Source organism: Haemaphysalis longicornis, unplaced genomic scaffold (genome assembly GCF_048455015.1).
Source record: "Haemaphysalis longicornis isolate Haplotype H1 unplaced genomic scaffold, Haemaphysalis longicornis Haplotype H1 scaffold_147, whole genome shotgun sequence".
Lineage (NCBI taxonomy): Eukaryota > Metazoa > Arthropoda > Arachnida > Ixodida > Ixodidae > Haemaphysalis > Haemaphysalis longicornis.
The window spans coordinates 257,105-276,116 of record NW_027526253.1 but is presented as its reverse complement, the minus strand read 5'-3'; the positions used below and the strand labels follow the sequence as shown (position 1 = coordinate 276,116).

At 47.8% G+C, this 19,012-nt stretch overlaps 1 protein-coding gene and 1 pseudogene across 1 annotated transcript; one reads left to right on the top strand and one right to left on the bottom strand.

The window, feature by feature from the left end:
* The first annotated feature begins 2,396 nt into the window (after positions 1–2,396).
* On the top strand, positions 2,397–4,391 carry LOC144165692 (putative ATP-dependent RNA helicase DDX56). The gene has a single exon (XM_077695499.1). The coding sequence runs from the start codon at positions 2,486–2,488 to the stop codon at positions 4,067–4,069; it is 1,584 nt and encodes a 527-aa protein (XP_077551625.1). The 5' UTR covers positions 2,397–2,485; the 3' UTR covers positions 4,070–4,391.
* A 2,116-nt stretch (positions 4,392–6,507) lies between these two features.
* The window catches only part of LOC144165683 (guanylate cyclase 32E-like), a 64,654-nt pseudogene continuing 52,149 nt past the window's right edge, over positions 6,508–19,012 (bottom strand).

Genomic DNA, 19,012 nt, shown 5'->3' with positions numbered 1-19,012 from the left:
ACATTCCCACCCCAGTAGCCTTTCTGAAGTAGCAGTTTTAATGCTCTAATGCCTGCCAAGCTGTCGTGCTGACTGTGTCCAAAGGTATCCACACCCTCGTTTCCTAAGGGTCATTCAACCCACCCATTGTTTTTAGTCTGCATTGGCATCCCATATCAGTGCTGGTTGTGTGGTGCTAGTTCGTGCCCACTACTTGGACTTGGTCTTGCATTTTGGACGGTACTTTGTGGTCATTTTTTTGGTGGACCATGCACGTGTGTGTCCCTGCATGTCTAAGAAACTTGGCCCTACACTACCACACACTGCTGTCATTTTCATTATTTCGCCCTTGCAAAGTTTTTGTGTGTGTGCAATGCAGGACACTTACAAGCTTGGGAAACATCAGCGAAGCATTTCAATGCAAGTTCCATGAATATTTCAGTGATGTGGCACAGGGACATCGCTGCGGTAACGCCAACCCTCAAACTTGCTTAACACGCTAGAGAAACAAACTAAACTACGCCCGCAAGAACAACTTGAAGCCATGTAAAACACTTGAAAAATAAGTGCTGGTCAACCCTGAGACGGGCATGCACGTACATTCCGGCGCCTCACTCTGGGAGTAATGGCTGCATATTACTGACTATGACTCAGTTCGCCAGCTGTAAGTGCCTCTAAAGTGTAGAACACAGAATGGCTTCAGAAAGCGAGCTTCAGACAACAAAAAACCTTGCTTTCAGACGTACTACTACTATCTGAAAGCTGTGGTGTATTGCGGGTAGTGCGAGTGCCATTGCAGAGATTGAACGAGTCGCAGTGGCTTCGGGACTGCCGCTTTCCGTGGACATGCAGCTAAAGGACGTTTTAGGACCATGGACTTGTCCCAAACGTGCTTTACGTGCTACCAAAGCTCTGACCAGTTGCTGTGAATAACTCGCCGTCTCTGGGCGCATCAAGTTCTTGAACATCATCGCCATCATCATCACGTCATCAACTGGCGTAGCAAGTTAGGCATTTTAGGCCAGCTAACATTGCCAGACTTCATTAAAGATCTCTCTCTCTCTCTCTCTCCAGAACACCTGTAGATTGCTCAAAACATCCACGTCAGCAGTACACCCACCACATCACAGCCAAATGGTTCCTGGGCCGTGCAGCAGTGTCCTGGGGAAGAGTTGTAGCCTCAATTACGAACGATCAATTCTTTGTTAGTGCACAAGGCAATTGCCCATTGTGCGACAAAGAAGTCCGAGTGCCTCTCCAGCAGCAAGAATGCTAGTCCAGTAGACGCAACCTAGAAGGCCTGGGCAGGCTGAAACACTCGTAGAGAGCTGCCGAGGTAATGGATTTTCCGGCATCCTTATTTGCATTCATGCCTGTCGCGATTTGAATGGCCCTCTGGTCAATTGGCGCAGTAGGAGTTATATGTTTGTTTTTACTTGACGGCTTGTATTTACCTGACTGCATGTATGAGTAATGTCCCTGGCCATTAATGGACAGTGGTGTAGCGATTATAAAAACGGGAATTTAATTTATGCGGGTGTTGCGTGTCGGGCAGTGCACGAGGACTGTGATGCTGTTGGCATGAGAACTCGTGTCTAAGTCTTGGTTGCACCTCTTTTTTCTTTAGCCTATGCCCATCATGTGGTCAGTAGTATATGGTCATAGATTAAGCAGTTTTAAGTTAGCATATGGCTGCTTGCCACCCAATCGAAGCCAACGTGCTCTACATGCCACCAACCATGGAACCTGTGAATGTGTAACATTTCCTGTGGACAAGCAAGGCATTTCGACCATCAGGGCCAAGAGGTGTTGGCAGATGGCACGAGCCAGACTCAGATGTAACACCCTGACAACCTTCATGACTGGATCTACAGATGACACTGCAAATTTCTTCTCTGCTACATTCTGGATGCCACCCTGGACAATAATTACTCTCCACAGACTTTAAGGTGATGGGAATACTTTTAACAGCGAGAAGGAGAGAGAGGAGTAGTTTTAGAGAAAAAAAAAAGGGGAGGAGCGCATGTTTCTTGAAGGATTTGGAGCAACCCATATTTCCTGTTCTGCTGTTTTTATGAGTATGGGGTAAAGCCTTGTGGCTGTTTTCAGCATCACACGCAGGTTTGTGGGAATATGCGACATCCAAAAACATTTGTCGTTTGGGTCTCGGAAATTTCAGAACTGGGTCTCGCACAAGCGCGCGCAGTGCTCCCTGCAACACGCGCGGTCTGCAAACTGTCAAATTTTGTTACACTGAAACGTAAGCTATAAAAAATTTGCCGTACTATATTTAAGCGTGAAGTTTCGCATAACTTTGCGGTATAAAACACTTTTATTACTACAGAAAAATTGTACACATACTAGCGCCACCACAAAAAACGTGGGTGATGGTGAACGAGGCCAAGGCTACGTATTCAATATGGCGGCGCCCAGTGCGCATTTGTGAGGTCTGCTGCGTTGACAACGCGTGTTTCTCCTTCCAAGTGCTAGGGCGAAAAGGCGCGCCATGTCGGAAGAAACACTCGAATTCCACGAGATGGGCCTCGACGACCGTCTGCTAAAGGCGATCGCCAAGCTCGGCTGGGGAAAGCCCACCCCGATTCAAGAAAAGGCCGTCCCGCTCATCCTCGAGGGTAAGGACGTTTTAGCTCGTGCACGCACGGGCAGCGGCAAGACGGGCGGCTTCTGCCTGCCGCTGGTGCATCGTTTAATGCAGCACCGAAGCGACCAGGAACAAGTCACACGCGGCATCATTCTCGCGCCAACCAAGGAACTCTGCGGCCAGATTGCCCGGTGCGTCGTCCAGCTGTGTGGTTCGTGGTTGCGTTGCGTCGACGTCTCAGGTACCGCCGACCTCGCCATTCAGCGACCGCTGCTTGCCGAGCGGCCGGCGATCATCGTCGGAACGCCGTCTCGCGTGCTGGCTCACCTGAAGGCGGGAAATTTGACCCTAAAGCTCGAGCTGCTCGTCATCGACGAGGCCGACCTCGTTCTCTCCTTCGGACACGCGCATGACCTCAACGAGCTGCTGACGCGACTTCCCAACAAATGTCAAACCGTGTTAACCTCGGCGACGCTAAGTCCCGAAGTCCTCGACCTCAAGCGCCTGGCGCTGCGCAACCCCGTGACACTGAAGCTACGCGAGGGTGAGGACGAACAGCAACGGCTCGCCCAGTACGTCATCCGCTGCGAGGAAGACGACAAGTTCGCCCTACTCTGCGCGCTCTTTAAACTGCGACTCATCGTTGGAAAGACCTTAATATTCGTCACCACCGTCGACCGCTGCTTCATGGTCAAGCTCTTCCTCGAACAGTTCGGCGTCCGCTGCTGCGTCCTGAACTCGGAACTTCCCCTCTCCTCCCGCGCCTACATCCTGAACCAGTTCAACGAGGGCCGCTACGAGATCATGGTCGCCTCCGACGAGAAAGGCGTCGAGGCGCAGGAAAAGGGCCCCAAGAAGAAGCGGAACCAGGACCCCGAGTACGGCGTATGCCGCGGCCTGGACTTCCAGAACGTCGCCAACGTCATCAACCTCGACTTCCCCGCCACTGTCCAGGCCTACCAGCATCGTGTCGGGCGCACGGCTCGCGGAGACCGCAAGGGTACAGCCTTGTCGTTGGTCAAAGATAAGGAAGCTCATCTTTTAGACGCTGTCCAGAAGACCCTTCCGGAAGGTACGTTGAAGCCATATCTGTTCCGCATGGAGGAGATAGAGCCGTTTAGGTACAGAAGCAAAGACGCCCTCCGGGCCGTGACGCGAATCGCGGTGCGCGAGGCACGTCTGAAGGAGATCAAGACGGAGATGCTTTCGTCGGAGAAGCTGCAGTCCTTCTTCGAGGAGAACCCGAGGGAGCGACAGTTGCTGAGGCACGATAAGGCGTTGCACATCATCAAGCATCAGCCTCACCTGAAACATCTTCCAGACTACATCATCCCGCCTACTCTTCAGCGGAGCCTCCAGAAAGAGGGTGGATCTAAGGCACCAGCGCCGCAACTCTCCAAGCGACCCAAGACTCGACAGGAACGGGACAAGAAGTACGGAAAGCGTCCAAAGCGTAACGACCCGCTACAAACTTTCAGTTGTGATTGAAGTTGTAGTTTGTGGCTGTTCTTCAGGTTGTCTCGTTCTACCTGCCTACACCCAGCTTCCAGCCGAGAAAGAAGCAGAAGGTGAAAGTACTGCACCTCAGTCATTGTTGACAACACCTGTGCATCCATCAGCAAAAAAGGTTCAAGTCATTGCAACGGTGAACCTACAGTTCCAATTCGTTTGCATTCAACTTGTTTCAATATGTTGAGCGCTTGCTAAGTGCTTGATTGTCAAGTCTTGTTGGCGAGCCAAGTCTTGAATGGTTTGTAACAAACTTTGATGTAATAAACTTCGTTAACAAGTATAAACTACGATCTACCAAAAAAAGTCTGTTATGGTAACTTGCTTTTATGCTTAGGCACCTTAGGCACCACTGCAGCTGTTTATTGGTCAGTTGAAGAAAGCACTGTTTCTGGGTGGTTTTCAGTGCTCCATTATTTGAGGGCGAGAAGATCGCAGGCGAGGCAAAAGGAAACAACCAGAATGCTGCATTGACATGTTTGAAAATACTGCTGAGATGCTTTTAACATCTATGTTGAGCCAGTAAGTAGTGCAGGATAACGCAAACGATAGACAGCCTGGACGGTGAAGGAAATAGAGATACCGTGTTTTCGTGCGTATATCCCGCCTCTGCACATAATCTGCACCCCCACTTTCAGCCCGCCAGAAAAGAAAAGAAATCCTCGCGTATTGCCCGCACATTTGATACAGGAAAGGCTGCACCAAAGCTGCTGCTCAACCAACACATCACATACTATGTAGATAGAAAAAGCGTACATTTAGCACGTAGAATACACTGACTGCAAGGCGAAAGTCACAAAATTCAGTTCTTAGAGTGCGCTCGTCCTTGTTTATTTCTTCCTTGTCCTTGTATGTTTTGTGCAATCGCTGCCATGGAAGGCTTAGTCAGTGTTACTGCGTAGGAACTTCATGCAACAATGAGCATTGCCGTGAAGCTGCACGAAAGGGAAAACCCCACGTATTGTCCACACCCCTACTTTGCCACTGAAATTTTCGCATTTTTGGTGTGGGTTATAGGCGCGACAATACGGCATGATCTAAGAATTGCATTGGCCAAAGAAAAATTTTTGTTGTTTTTTGGAATTTATTTCATGCAGCAACTACATTCATTTCTTTGAGATGACAATGTTGGGCAGCTACTGAACATTGGCATTTTCTATGAATGAAGAGCCAGTCGCCAAATTATCCACTTTCAAAGTACAAAGTGCTGTTTAACTTATAACCTATGACCTGGAAAGCTTTGATAGTTGGTCACATTGTTACTACAACCTTTGTCATGTATGAGTTATACAAGGCAACATCATTGCCACACTATTTTTGTCATGCAGGTTATCTAAAGAATGCAGTAGCCCTATTATGACAGCCAGTTCTTGTGCCTCTAGTTCAAATACACCGTGATTCCTATTGTGTCGCAGCAAAGTTGCTCTATTGCAAGTGTTCTACTGCAAGTTTGTTGAAGCCTAGGCTTTGTAGCTGCATCAGTAACAGTGCCATTGTGGCTAAGCCGCCCAGCCGCATTATGCGATATAACCTTTTTGAAACCCAGAACACAGTGATTGTTTCTGATTACGAAAAAGCCCATCTACTCGACACCAAGTAAACATTAGGCAGCCTCGAGAAGTCTAACGTGTGTCATAAAGTGCCTCATAGCTTGTGCAGCATATCATACCATCCACTCACTTGAACTTGGAGTGTTGTAGCTGCATTCATGCAGTTAGCTTCAGTACAAGCGGTAGAAACAGATGCATGGTTGCACACATTTTGGTAATCTATATGAAAGTTTAGCATTTTGTTTTATCTCTGCTTCATGGTACCGTAAAGACAAGTTTTCCAAAGCATTCTGTTGTTGATGTTGCGACTATGCTTCATGACCTGCCATTGCAGCGAAACTAACAAAATGGGCAAGGGCAGAAACCTACTTGCAACAGTGTTTTCTGTGTCTTTGATGGATATACCAGGTTCATTCTAAAGTTGCATCCAATTCTGCATCTAGCTGGAAAGCCCAAGCTCTGCTTTAGGTCATGAGACATTATGATCAGTAGCATCTACAAATGTGCCAAAGCCTTCGAGATTTTTTCCGCGGTCAAGTTTCAAGATTTTGTAACTGTGAGCTCTTAATATTACCGAAATACATTCCCAAACTTTGATCAGCATTAGTTCTGGTCCAATTTTTGTTTTGTTTCTTTAGGATGCTTACTTTTTCAACTTTGCGACTCCCTTGAGATGGCACTTGTGAGATTGTTTATATGCAAAATTACTCTAGTTTCAATGCACTGAAATAGCGATCACTGTTGACCCCTCCCCCACCTCCATGCAAATTGTTATTAGCCAACTACTGATGCTAGGTTTAAACCTAGGTCTCAAAAAATTTGACACAAACTTTTCTCTAATCTCTTTTTGTCTGTACTATCTGCTGCAGCGTCAACAAGGCTGTGGGTTGGCAGGAGAGAGGTTGCAACTCGATGCACTTTTTTGCGTCACCTCTGGTGACGGACATATAGATCCGACACCAAACCAAAGGTCCTGCCAATCACATTTCATCGAGAATGGCTGTTCCTTCCAGCGTTTCTTCATAAATAGATCTTCTGCTGCATTGGAGATCGTCCTCAGCTGATGCCCTGCCACGGTGGGGCACCCAGGTCGGGGCACGAATGGCGCCCTTCTGTGCACTGGATGTCGTGTGTGGGTGCACTGGTGTCGCACTGCTGGAACCCGTTGCTTGATCGGCAGCGAACACCTGGTGCCCGGCCCTCGAGCCAGTAGGTCCGCATATCCCCCTTGCCCTATCAGAGCACGCAATAGGAAGAAAGATGGAAAACAGTGAACTCGGAGAAGGTGGCATTCCTTTTCAATGACTGAACGATTTCACCTGATGTAATGGACCTTCGCTTCATACTGATATGCACATTCACTACTCTTATACCCACGCATTGATGCTCCTGGTTCGGGGCTCTATGTGAACAATGTAAACAAAAGCGGACCTTCTCAGCTTGCTACTTGATTGTATGCGATTGCAAGTGGGACCTTATTGAAATTGAATCACTTCATGGGAGTGGTTACTATAGTTGCTACATAAAAAAGTTAAAGCTGTACCACTACACGTGAAAGCTGTCGGAAGTGCAGAGCAGTGATTCGCCATAATGGGCTGTAGCGCCGTTATCTGTTCACTGCTACCACCCAATGCAATTCAAATTTCCCGCCTTCACAGTGCTCGCGCACCCCTTGCCTGAAACTGCACCAGCGGGAGTTCTGTTCTTTCTGTGCTTGCTTTTCCTGCCGCACAGGCCGGCGCTGCACTGCCACTTTTTTTCGCTTAAGATCGTAAAAACCAACCCAACGAGCATTCCTAACTAAGTGAATGCCGGTTAATCACGTATATTTTGCCTCAAATGTACCTGCAGTTTTTTTTTGCGCTATACAACGGGGAGATATATGGCAAGCGCCAGTGGTTCACAAGTTTCGAACGCTTGTGACTAAATAAACTGCTTGGCTTTCGAAGCCTCTGTGGGACGCTGCGACAACAGAACGCCGTGTGGCTCTACTTGGGTCCAGCGAGCGAGCTATGACGACAAGGCGAGCCCCTAAAGTGTTCTGCACTTAAAGGAAATGTGCGTGCGGGACAAAAGTTTACCTTGATATAGACTAGCCCCCTCTCCTCCAGGATGTAGCCTCCTGCTTTCTCCAGTAGCATTTTGCAGCTCTCGCTGCAGTGGATCTTCAGTGCTGAAATGACAAGTGGTTTGCTCAATTTCAGAGCACGCCAAATTTACACAGTGTACAGTTACATCAAGTGATGCCTACAGTCGCATCAAGTGAGTGATATTGCTGAAGCTATTCCTCATTAATTAGTGTGAAGTGAAATTCACCTCAACATGCCACATTCTCTATTGCATCACGAGTTCATCGCACAAAAAATGAAGGAAACTCACTCTAGCACGTAAGACTTGAAGGTAGCGAAGCTGCATCATGAAGGTTTAAGTCCATGCATCATGAAGGTTTAAACCATCATGAAGGTTTAAGTCCATGATTGCAGCCGATTTGCTTCTTCTTCGCTTCCCCAATGACCTTTACTCCACCATTGTTGCTATACGTGCGAGCTTCTTTCATTTTTTGGGGAGTAGTTTGAACATCACCTTGGATGCGTGTACGCTATGACGTGTCTTTCTCGTTCCGAGCAAGTGTTGCCACGATTACGGCCAACGCTGGAGTCTTTTTTGGCCAATCCTCCTAGGTGGGTATGCTTGGCTTGACAGGCGCGCGCAGGGGACGCTGGGCGGTCGTCGCGAGGCACGCACACACGAGCGCTAGGCATTTTCTTGGTTTTGTTGACTGCCGGTAGGTCGCCGCGATGCCCGCGCTCGCGTGCGCGCACTCGGCAATTTCTTGGTATTTTTAAATGCGAACACGAATTGAAAAATTACTATTTGCTAAACAGCTTCGCTGTTAAAGTGTAAGGGAGAACAAAGATGAATTTTGCCATCTGCAGTGCATGCAGAACATTTTGCTGCACCTAGGCTGTAGTAAAGTTTTTTGTGGATGTAGTACTTGCCTATCTTCCTGTATTAGACTACGCTTTTGTGGGTGTCCTTTTTATTATGTGATGCCAGCGCGTGATGTGAGAGCACTGCAGAAAAAAATGTACGGAATGTAGGGAACTCTCTGCAGGTCATGTATTTGATACCCCTGCTATGAGCAACTGATTAATCACTATTGTGTTACACCGTTGGAACCCGAGTCATCGTAACTGGCCTTCAAGGTGTTGAAAAATGCCAGCAAATGTAGCACCCAAGCAACCACCGGACGTCCGTCGGCCGGCCACCGTACGTCCATTCCGGCTCTAGCGGACGCCAGTTTTAGTGCGGATGGACGTACCATGTACGTCCGACATCGGATGTATTTTGGATGTTCAGTAAAAATTTCCAGAATCGCATAACGAGAAGTTCCTAAATGAATACTGCAGTGCACGAGGCCAACACACTACCGGGCAGACAGGCAGACAGGTGAACACGGTGAACTTGCTTCACATGATTCGTTAGCGGTTCTCCATTCTTATATATCAAGCTTCTCCAAACAGATAAAATAAAGTTTTATCTCTCTCTCTCTCTCTCCAAACAGATAACCGTTGGAGATGGTGAGCTGCTTCAAAAAAAGTAAAAAAAAAGACTTAATTTTAGAAATATGCAGATGAAACTTGCAATATCCAAGTCAGGGTGTTGACGTACAAAATGTTTTAAATTGAAAAGCAAAGTAGCTGTTTCGTTTTTGCTTTTATATTCAATTTAAGCCGGCATTTGATGCTTCTTAGTAACTTTGTACGTCCATTGGGGGATGTCATTCGGACTTGTACATCCGTGTCTGGATGTCCGCTGTACGTCCGAGACTGTACATCCAAACATGGACGTACAGTGGCCGTGCAAGCTGGACATTGGATGTTCGGCACTCAGTGTAAATTGGATCGTAGAATGGTAGAATAGGCACGTTTGACAGGGGTATAATACCCCTGTCAAACGTGCCTATTTAAGTGCACTTCCGCCGAGTGCACTCGGGCTTCCCAAGTGACACTTAGGCTGCGCCATAGAGTTTCTCACTAGCTTGTGACGATAGCCGGCGTAAATATTACGCAAAATTACTTGAAATCCCCCCTCTTTATCACGTGAGGAATATTGAAAACAATTCGTTGTGTTTGAATTGTTTAAAATCCAAACGGCGCATCGCACAAGACCACAAAAACAGAGTCGGGACGGCGACTGAACACCGGCGCTTTTATCTTCACTGTTATTCACTGCGCAGTGAATGACAGCTGCATTTTATTGTTCGGGGGAAATTATCTGAAAGCGTTGAATACAACGGAAATAGGCTGAAACACGAACACAATCACAGGGCCACAAGAAACCACCTACGAGAACGCCGCAGAGAACGGCTGCCATGGAGCAAAACACCCACCAGGCGGCGCTGGCACGTTGTTGAGAGAGAGGTTATTTTCTTATTTTTCGTCGCTGCTTCAATTTTTGTAAAAGTAAATGAGCAATATATCTACAGTTAACTTTTAACGTTACTTATTATCATCTAAACGCTCGCGGTTTTCCGTTAATTTTTCCGATTTTCGGACTTCTGTTCACAAGATTACTCACTCGGCGAGCTGGCCCCGGTAAAGTGTGTTTGGGGACCACACTCAGCTTAAAGTGCGTTCCTTGTAAAGTGTCATTCGCGTTTGCCGTTTAGCTGCTCCCGAATGACATTTTAGCCGAGTGCACTCCGTGTAAGTGCACTTAAATAGGCACGTTTGACAGGGGTATAAGACGCTTATTTTTACAGCGCAGCTGTTGGCAGCTGTTAACCCTGATTGCGATGGTGTGATAGAAAATTGGCTCTGCCGAATCCCGCAGCTGCACCTCATCTGAAATAGAATGCGAGAGTGTGCCTTTTCCCGTCTTCTCGATAGGGCGCGCCCTAACGGGGCTTGCGTGCTACCGCAGCAAAAGTTACTCCTCCACACTCTTCCCGGGAGGAGTGCGCGCGCCATAGCGGTGGCAGGTGTTCGGTCACATGAGCTTTCATTTGAACTGTGGCGTACATCTCTTGAATTAACAAATGAGGCGAGCGAAGAGGATGCCAGACCGTAAAAAAAAAAAAGGCGCAGTTTGCACTAGTGGTACAAAACTGGAGAAACAGCTAGCAGAGCTGGCGGCCCCTCTCTCCCCTCAAAGTTCTCCGCAACTGGCAAGCCCGGACTGTTTTGTCCGCAGCCTTTTACATCTACCTCAGTGAACCGCGTTAGCACGCGCTAGAACCGGCGGCAACCGGCTGCGCGAACTCGGCGTCTGTGCTCCCCACTTCAGGCGCGAACGCACGTGAACTGGCGAGGAGAACAGCACACGAGAGGTCACGCCACGAACGCTGGGCAGAGGGTTCTCGAAGGTCGAGCTGGCTGACACCGGGCGCTACTCCCAAGGCGCACGTTCACGTGCACTCGGTATTTTTCTTGCTAGTTTTTTTCTGGTAACGCTCGACGGCGGCGCTAAAGCTTAAACAGCTATGCTGTTAAAAGAGTACTGGGGGCGCTGAAGTGTTCGAAGTTTTGAAAAAAAGAAATTTTGACAAATGTGCAAGAACAAATTGATGGTGTGTACACCACGCAGAAACTGCATTACCCTGCAGCCCCGGCCCAATGGTTTATCCAGAATTTCGATTTTGGGCAGTGTCGAATTCCTTCTGGGGGGTGTGTTGGGGGCGGGGCTGTGTGTGTGTGTGTGGGGGGGGGGGGGGAGCGTATAAATTCTTGGGCAGGGTGTTCGTGGTTGTGGAATCTTTATTTTTTTATTGGGAGGGGGTGTGTTGGGGGGGGGGGTGCACAGATCCCTGCCCCGGACAGCGGTGTGTGAAGTTTTGCTATGCTCATTCTCAAACCAGTGGTGGCGCACGGGTACGCAATTCAATGTCAGATGCAAAATACATAGCAGGGCCGCATAGCAGCAGCTCATTGTCGGCCGCAAAATCACAATTAGATGTCATTCGTAACATCTCACGTCCAACATAGCTGCGCTGCCATTTCCGTGGCGTGGTATCGAAACTTCGTTTTATCTAGAATGCTTTTTGCATATAGTGTATTTACTTTCTAAAGGGCTACGGCCAACACCATTCTCTACGTGTTACCCTTCCAGTGAGCATGTCAGTGATAACATCCCTTGTGTCATGCGATTCTGCTCTTATTACGTGTTCCTGTTGACTCCATCCGAGACGCCGTGTTGACGGTGTCGCCAAAGAGGCAGTAGCGAGGCATCTTGCTTCCGACGACGCCAGCACAGACAGGACCTGCGTTGAAACAGTGGATCTAAGTGCTGCCACTTGCTTTCAGGTTTAATGTTTCTAGTTCAACTCTGTTCTATTCTTATCCTCGCCGCTCGCAGTCCTAAACTATATCTACAACAGTAGCTTGTCTGCCCATAATCTTCTCAAACAAAGATCCTTCTAACCTGAATGCAAGCATGTAAATTGAATTTTTAACATTTGACAACACAGAAATCCTATACCCTGTTCCCCTAATTAGAGTGCATGGAGGATTTCTCGAAGTTGGTACTAGAGATGCCGGTGAAAAATAGGCAGTACGGATAGTATGCACTTGAATTTCGCTTCTAATTGTATCAAGGGGAACAGCCACGCGCCCACACACACAGCCAGGGAGACTTCAGTTAATAGACAAGCTCAGCAGTTCAGGAACTTCTCAAGAATTCACGCCATTGAAATAATTCGTTGGTGACGGTTCTGTTGTATGACCATTTTCAATAATGTCATATTTTGGGTAAGTTATTGACAGATTGCCCTAGCAAAAATTTCAATAGGAATTTGAATTGTTCTAATAGAAATAATGTATTGGTTGTATAGGTCAGGCTATCGGTTCTATTTAAGTATCTATAGGGTCAATACAAAATATATTGCCTGATAGAGCCACATGTATTGGTGCAATAGACCAATTGCATGGAGGAAAAAAAGCTTAGGAGAGGCCCCCAGCTATCCCCGCGCATTGGCAAAAGTGTGGAGGAAGTCACGTGTTTTCGGCGGCCATTGGAAGTTGCGTTAGCAACGGCGTCCTAGCAACAGCCCGCCCGCCGTTCGCCAGTCATGGAGGAAAGGCAGCGCCTGCCTTGTCGTCCGATTGCGAAGATTGCTGCTTCGCTTTGCTGCGCTGTGGTCTTGCGGAACTCGAAAAGGATGCTGCGAGTTGCGACAGCTGCGCCGATGTGAATATGTCATTTAATTTCTACTTGCAAGTGCACCTTGTACCGCGTCAAGCTTTTGCTCCGGTCGCGATCACGACGCGCCTATTGAAGTGCAGATATCGTGAACGCGCCGTCCCGTCGTACGCGCGGACACCCGTCAGGTAGATTTTCGGGAAGTGATACACGGTGTGCAGTACGTAGGCGACTTGCAACCGAACGATTCGCAACTCAATTTTTTGGTTATCGCCGCTGCAATATATAGTTTGCTAGGCCGGCAATGCGCGGCAGCGCCTTTGCAACTGTTACAAGGTAGATTCCCAGTTGATATAATTTTAGGTGGTTGGTTCGAATGCAACCGTATGCGCCGTTTTACATTCTAGGTCTCCGCATGTTGACTGGAAGAGTGCTGGATCTGGAATCTGGATCTTTTTGTGGTCTCGCTCTGGATTTCGCTTTTCAACTATTATTTTCATACTGCGAGGTCAGGGTATGAACGTTTTCAACTGATATCACCTTGAATTTATTGACACTGAGACAAGTTGAAACTTGGCGAAAAAAAGTTTTTTGACGGAACCCACCCTCTCATTTTTTTTACTCAATAAAACGTTTTGCCTCCTCCTCCTCCTCCTCCTTCGCAAAAAATTCTATCGAAGGCACGCGAACAACGGTAAAAACATTCCACAATTTTTTAGCGTGAAATCTGCATGAAGTACTGCTTACCTATATATATATATATATAGAACGGCCGTTTAATTGACTAGTCATCTCTGGGATTGCCAGTGAAACTGCAACGCAAACTTGGGCACTTTCCAGTCCGGTAGCCGCACGGCGTTCGCCCACTGTTTGCGGCGTTCTCCATCGCTTGGGAACCTATAAACGGCGGCGATTGCAAACAAAGGATGAATGCACACCAATGTACAGCAATACTTTTCAGCGGAATGATGCACTAACCGGTGGAAAGTGACGCCCAATTCCTTGGGTACCGATCGCGACTTGCAGCCTGGCACCGAGCATTGCGGCATTGTTAGAGCGAGCCGCTTCGCAAACCTGCTGCGGCCACACTGAAGACGTGTAACAGTGTAACCGCGCGTTTAGGTTCACGGTCACGCGCTGCAAAACGGCCTTCTTGCTTCTACCTGCCTATCAGCTGATTTCCGCCGGCTCGGCGCTGGCAGATGCAGACGACAAGAGAGGCGATACAGGACGGAGGAGGCGGAGAAGGTGCACCGAGAGAGAAGGCAAAAAGAGTCCGCCAATGGCATGGAGGGCCAATGGTCCGCCATTCGACTTACAGAAATGGCGTTTCCGGCTGCGCTGGGTGTGACGTCAGGGCCTCTCCTAAGCTTTTCTTTCCTCCATGACCAATTGGTATTAGTTACATTAGTCTAATAGACCAACAGCTATTGGTTGTATCAGCCTAATAGACGAATACAGATATCTATTGGTCAAATACATTTTCCACTGCTACTGGGTTACAGGCACTGACAAAAAATTGAGTTAGCTTTTTGAGCACAACTGGAGGTTCTGTCGTCATTTGGAGCTTGAATTAGAAGCTTCATTTCCACTTGTAGGTCCAATATGTGCGTATTTCAAAGGATTATTTAAAACTCAATCTCACCTCAAAAGAAGAATCTGTCCCCTCCCTACCCAGACAACACAAACACATCCTCAGAATGTTTTAAGCACGTCCTACCGAGGACATTATGACATCCTGAGGACGTCAATTTAAAGTCCTGGAGAGATACCCAAGTGATCTTATTACTCGTCCTCAGGATGTCCTCAGAGCATCTTAAAGTGGGCACCCGAGGATTATCTCCGCGCATTTTAATTATGTCGCTGTCAAACAGGAAGGGAATTAATGCCGCCAAAGAATAGCCCTACCCGAGTGCAGGCCCACGCGGAGCATGAGCCTCTCCTGCGGCCTGTGCCGGATCCGGAAGTGACGCACGCGGCGCAGCAGGTGCAGCGCCATGGACGCCACCTGGGAGGCGTGCGCCACTCGCGGGTGCCGCGCCAAGCCCCCGACCACCATGTAGGCGTCCCCAATGGTCTCCACCTTGTACACGGCGTAGTGGTCGATCACCGCGTCGAAGCACGTGTACAGCTCGTTCAGAAGCTCCACCACCTGCAGGGGGCGCATACAGTGATGACGTCACAGCCATTAGCGGTAACTGGGCACGTGGTAATCAACAGCGCGACTAAATGAGGGACGAGGGCAAGCGTGCGGCAAGACAGGGGGGGGGGGGGGGGACAGATGGCCAATCATCGGCACTGGGAATCGGGAAAAATGCCACAGTGCAAGAAACAATACAAGTTTGGTTTATTAAAAAAAAAAAAACTATGTTGTCCCGATAACAGTACTACAGTGGGAACTCCACAGCTACTTTCGGCGATTTCTCTGACGTCACAGAATCTTGACTGTGCGATTGCTGGCCGCTGGCCTAAGACACCACCAAAACACGACTGGGAAATTGCCGTGAGGTCCGTAGTTCCATTTTATCATATTACTTGAAGGGTGGCATGCTGTCAATTACACATTGATGAGCATAACAGGTCACCCATAACAGGGTCACTCCTGCCCGTGTACCACGTCACGATGGCTCGAAATTTAAAAGTTGTTCACTATTCTCAGCATTTCTTTTCGGTCAAAATAACACCTTTCACGGCTGGAATGGAGCTGAATGAGCTACCAGAGTGTAGTTCTTTCAAATTCAACAATGCTGTATTTTGTTTAACGGCCCCCTTTTAAAGAACGACGTTCACACATGAAGGGAGTTGCAACACTAGCTGCTACCACTTGCCACACGTATGAAAAACTTATGGTGCGAGTGCTTGTACTGCCTGCTAAGTCGCGCCGTCAGTCATTTAGGGAAGAAAGCCACCGTCCGTGGAGTACATCACAAAACGTTGTGATTGGCTACCAGGAGTCGAAAGAGAACAGGCTCTTTAGCAACCTTAGCTCAAGAGTTTTTAGAAACCATTGACCTAATGATACGCCAACTATCTCGATGTGGTTTGCTGCACATTTTTGCCCCTTCAGGCCGAAAGTGCATTTGGAAATCAAATGCAGCAGAAAACGTGTCTTAGAAGGACGACAAACTTAGCAAGTTGGTATCGGTTCGTGGCGAAAAACTGCGCGAAAGCGTACGCACTTCACAAAAAGGAAACGGACAACACGGGCACAGGTTTAAACTACTTTTTAATGAAATGAACAAGCTATTGAGAGAGTCGGAGACTCGCGAAGGAGAACGGTTTACACCGAGAGCCGAGGATCCAAAAAAGAATTCATCAGGAAGCGGTGATGATGATTCGGGAAGCCGAGAAGATGAAGATGAGGTGACGACGATAGCCCGTCCTACAGAGCATGGCGATGGTTTTCAGGATAGGTAGATTATTCTGGCGCTCACATCATAGGTAGCGTGGTAAAAAAAACACAGATAAACCAGTAAACCAAAAGCGAAAAGCAAGCGTGAACATTCCTCACTCTCTCTCCCGATCATCGTTGTGACATGCCCAACCATAAAGCAGCAAAATATCGCTTTTCACTCTCTGTGGGAGCCACTGAAGGCTGTCTCACGCAGCAAGAAAACATGTTTTGTCGCTAATTACACATTTACGGTCATTTTGAAATTATTTACACTGGTGACGCAACACCTCACTTTGTGCCGGCTGGGAGCAGCAAGCGATGCTATACTCGGTTACAACTCAAGAACGGCACCACCTCATGTAGTGTATCACTCCGCCAAAGCGCCGGACCCATGACGTCAGTGAGCGCGCGTTTTGAAAGGGGTTTGCTATGAATGCGTGATATCGTCTGCCTTGTCTCACGCAGTTTGTTTGTCGTCACTGGAGGCGTTTATAAGCATATTAAGTCCAAAAAATCACGAGAACGGCTCACGCCATGTTCAAAATATTCCCAGTAACGCCCTACTTCCGCCGCGCGCAGAAACATCCGGCTACGGTGATAAGGCACAGCGGCAACTTCCGGTGCCGTTCTTAAGTTGTCACCGAGTATAGAAGTGTTACGCCGGTTTATCACGTGAACTGCGCACTTTGGCGCACCGTAATTGCACTTGTGGAAGCCACAAGTGCTATTTCTGGCTTAAGGAGGTGGTGTGGGCAGATGTTTCTGAATCATCTGCATCTGCGGACATTGGTGCAGCTTTGTCTTAAAGTTGGCTTTGTCGCAAAGCATTTTTACACGGAACAACACGCCCAAGCACATTGATTTACCGAGTTAGAGTTCTGCCATAGCGCACGCGCTATATGCGGCAAAATGCAGAAGTGGCTGCGAAACATTTTGTATGGAGAGGCCATGAAGACAAAATGTAAGCTCAGTCCATTAGGACATGGCTCTTAATTAGAACAATTTCTTTTAATTTTTACGTAAACTCTGTAGAAATTCCCAGTCTTGGTGTTTCTTCCCCGCTGATTACAAATATGCCATTATTTTTTTAGTCAGTCAATTAGTTGCCAAGATAACAAGACATAATTAGTCATTTTTGAAGGAACAATAGATGAAACAGTGTTGGTAATAAAAGTGTAATCTTTATATTTTCCAATACTATGAACCCTGCTTAGTGCAATAAGAGAATCGGTTGTTTGATGCACCGCTTGCACCTAAATTTACAACTCGTTAAATTTTGGTGTTTGAAATGGGCTATCAAAACGGTTCCTTGCAATTGGTGCAACCGAAGCTTAATGAGCTGTAAAATTAGGTCCAAGCGGTGCATCAAACAACCGATTCTCTTATTGCACTAACCAGGGTTCATAGTATTAGAAAATATAAAGATTACAATTTTATTACCAACACTGTTTTGTCTAGTGTTCCTCCAAAAAAGGCTAATTATCTATTGTCTCGGGAACTAATTGACTGATTCAAAAAATAAAGCCACGTATGAAATCAGGGGGAAAAATCAGCAAAACTGGCAAGTTTCAAAGAGTTTACTTCACAATTGAAAGGAGCTGTTGAGCAATGCATCCTCTCTTAAAATGTATGTTTTGTCCCTGCAATACCAATTTTTTTCGCGAACTTCGAAGAAATAATCGAGATAGTAGAGAAAAGACATCGAGCAGTAACGACTTCCCACCCACTTTCCGCCGGTTTCTGTGTGACGTCACAGAACCTTGTTTGTGCGATTGGCGGGCACCGACCTAAACCACCGCCAAGAAACAGGACTGGGCGAGTGTAGCGGGGCCTCTAATTTCGTTTGATCGAATCACTCGAATGCTGACGTGCAGTTACTGATAAAGAATTTTAGTGCCGGCTCATAACACGTCACTACTGCTCACATTACGTCACTATGGCGCGAAATTTGTAAGTTTTTAAACACTACTTGCGTTTTTTCGGTTAAAAACTCCCACCTCCCCTCGCGGGAACCCCTGTGTAGATGCGACATATAGGCGGAGCGCCGAAGGGACCGCGTTTTATAGCGCGCATAACGTTAAGGGGACTGCGTAAGCCGGTCCCAGTCGATGACGACGTTGGTGTACTTGTAAAGCGGCGTGGACTCTAGGTGTTTGAGCCAAGCGTAGATGTTGCTTCGCCGGAGAACGGCACACCGGTTATATGCGCAGCGCGTCCGAAGGAGAGGAAACCGCGGAAGAGAGAGTACTGCACATGCGCCGGCCCCAGCGCGTCTGCCACGGCTATGACGCAACGTGCCGCGGCTATGACGCAACACAATCCAACACAATCCACTTTAATCCAATCCAAATCCAATCCAACCGAATCCAAGCCAAGCCAATCCAATCCAATCTAATCCAATCTAATCCAATCCAATGCCCCTCGCGAGAGAGTGTTCGCTATCGGAGAGGAGAGGGGGTGAGCGGCGGAGAGCGCAGCTGGCGCGGCGAGGAGAATGGGGGAGGGGTGGACAACGCCGACGACAACGACGACGACGACGCCGGAGGGACAAGGCGAGCGAATCAGATGCTCTGCATCAAAAAATGTCTTTTTGAGCCTGTAATAAAGTTGAAGCTGCGAAAGTCCAGTTCTTTCAAACTGAACAACGCTGTATTTTGTCTTCGTGGTCCCTTTAAAAGCCTTCTGGTGTCATTCGGCGCCAACGCGGAAAGTTATCAGGGGAAGACTGGTGTCCAGAAAATTGTGGCCGGTTAGCTTGCGCTGTGCCTGCAAATCTTTTCCCCGGAAGTCATTCGGACACATCAAAATCGTTGAGCCCGTTTCCTAGGCTTCCCAAGA

Excerpts from the sequence above, each read along its gene's own strand:
- LOC144165692 (XM_077695499.1), top strand. The coding sequence starts at position 2,486 with ATGTCGGAAGAAACACTCGAATTCCACGAGATGGGCCTCGACGACCGT.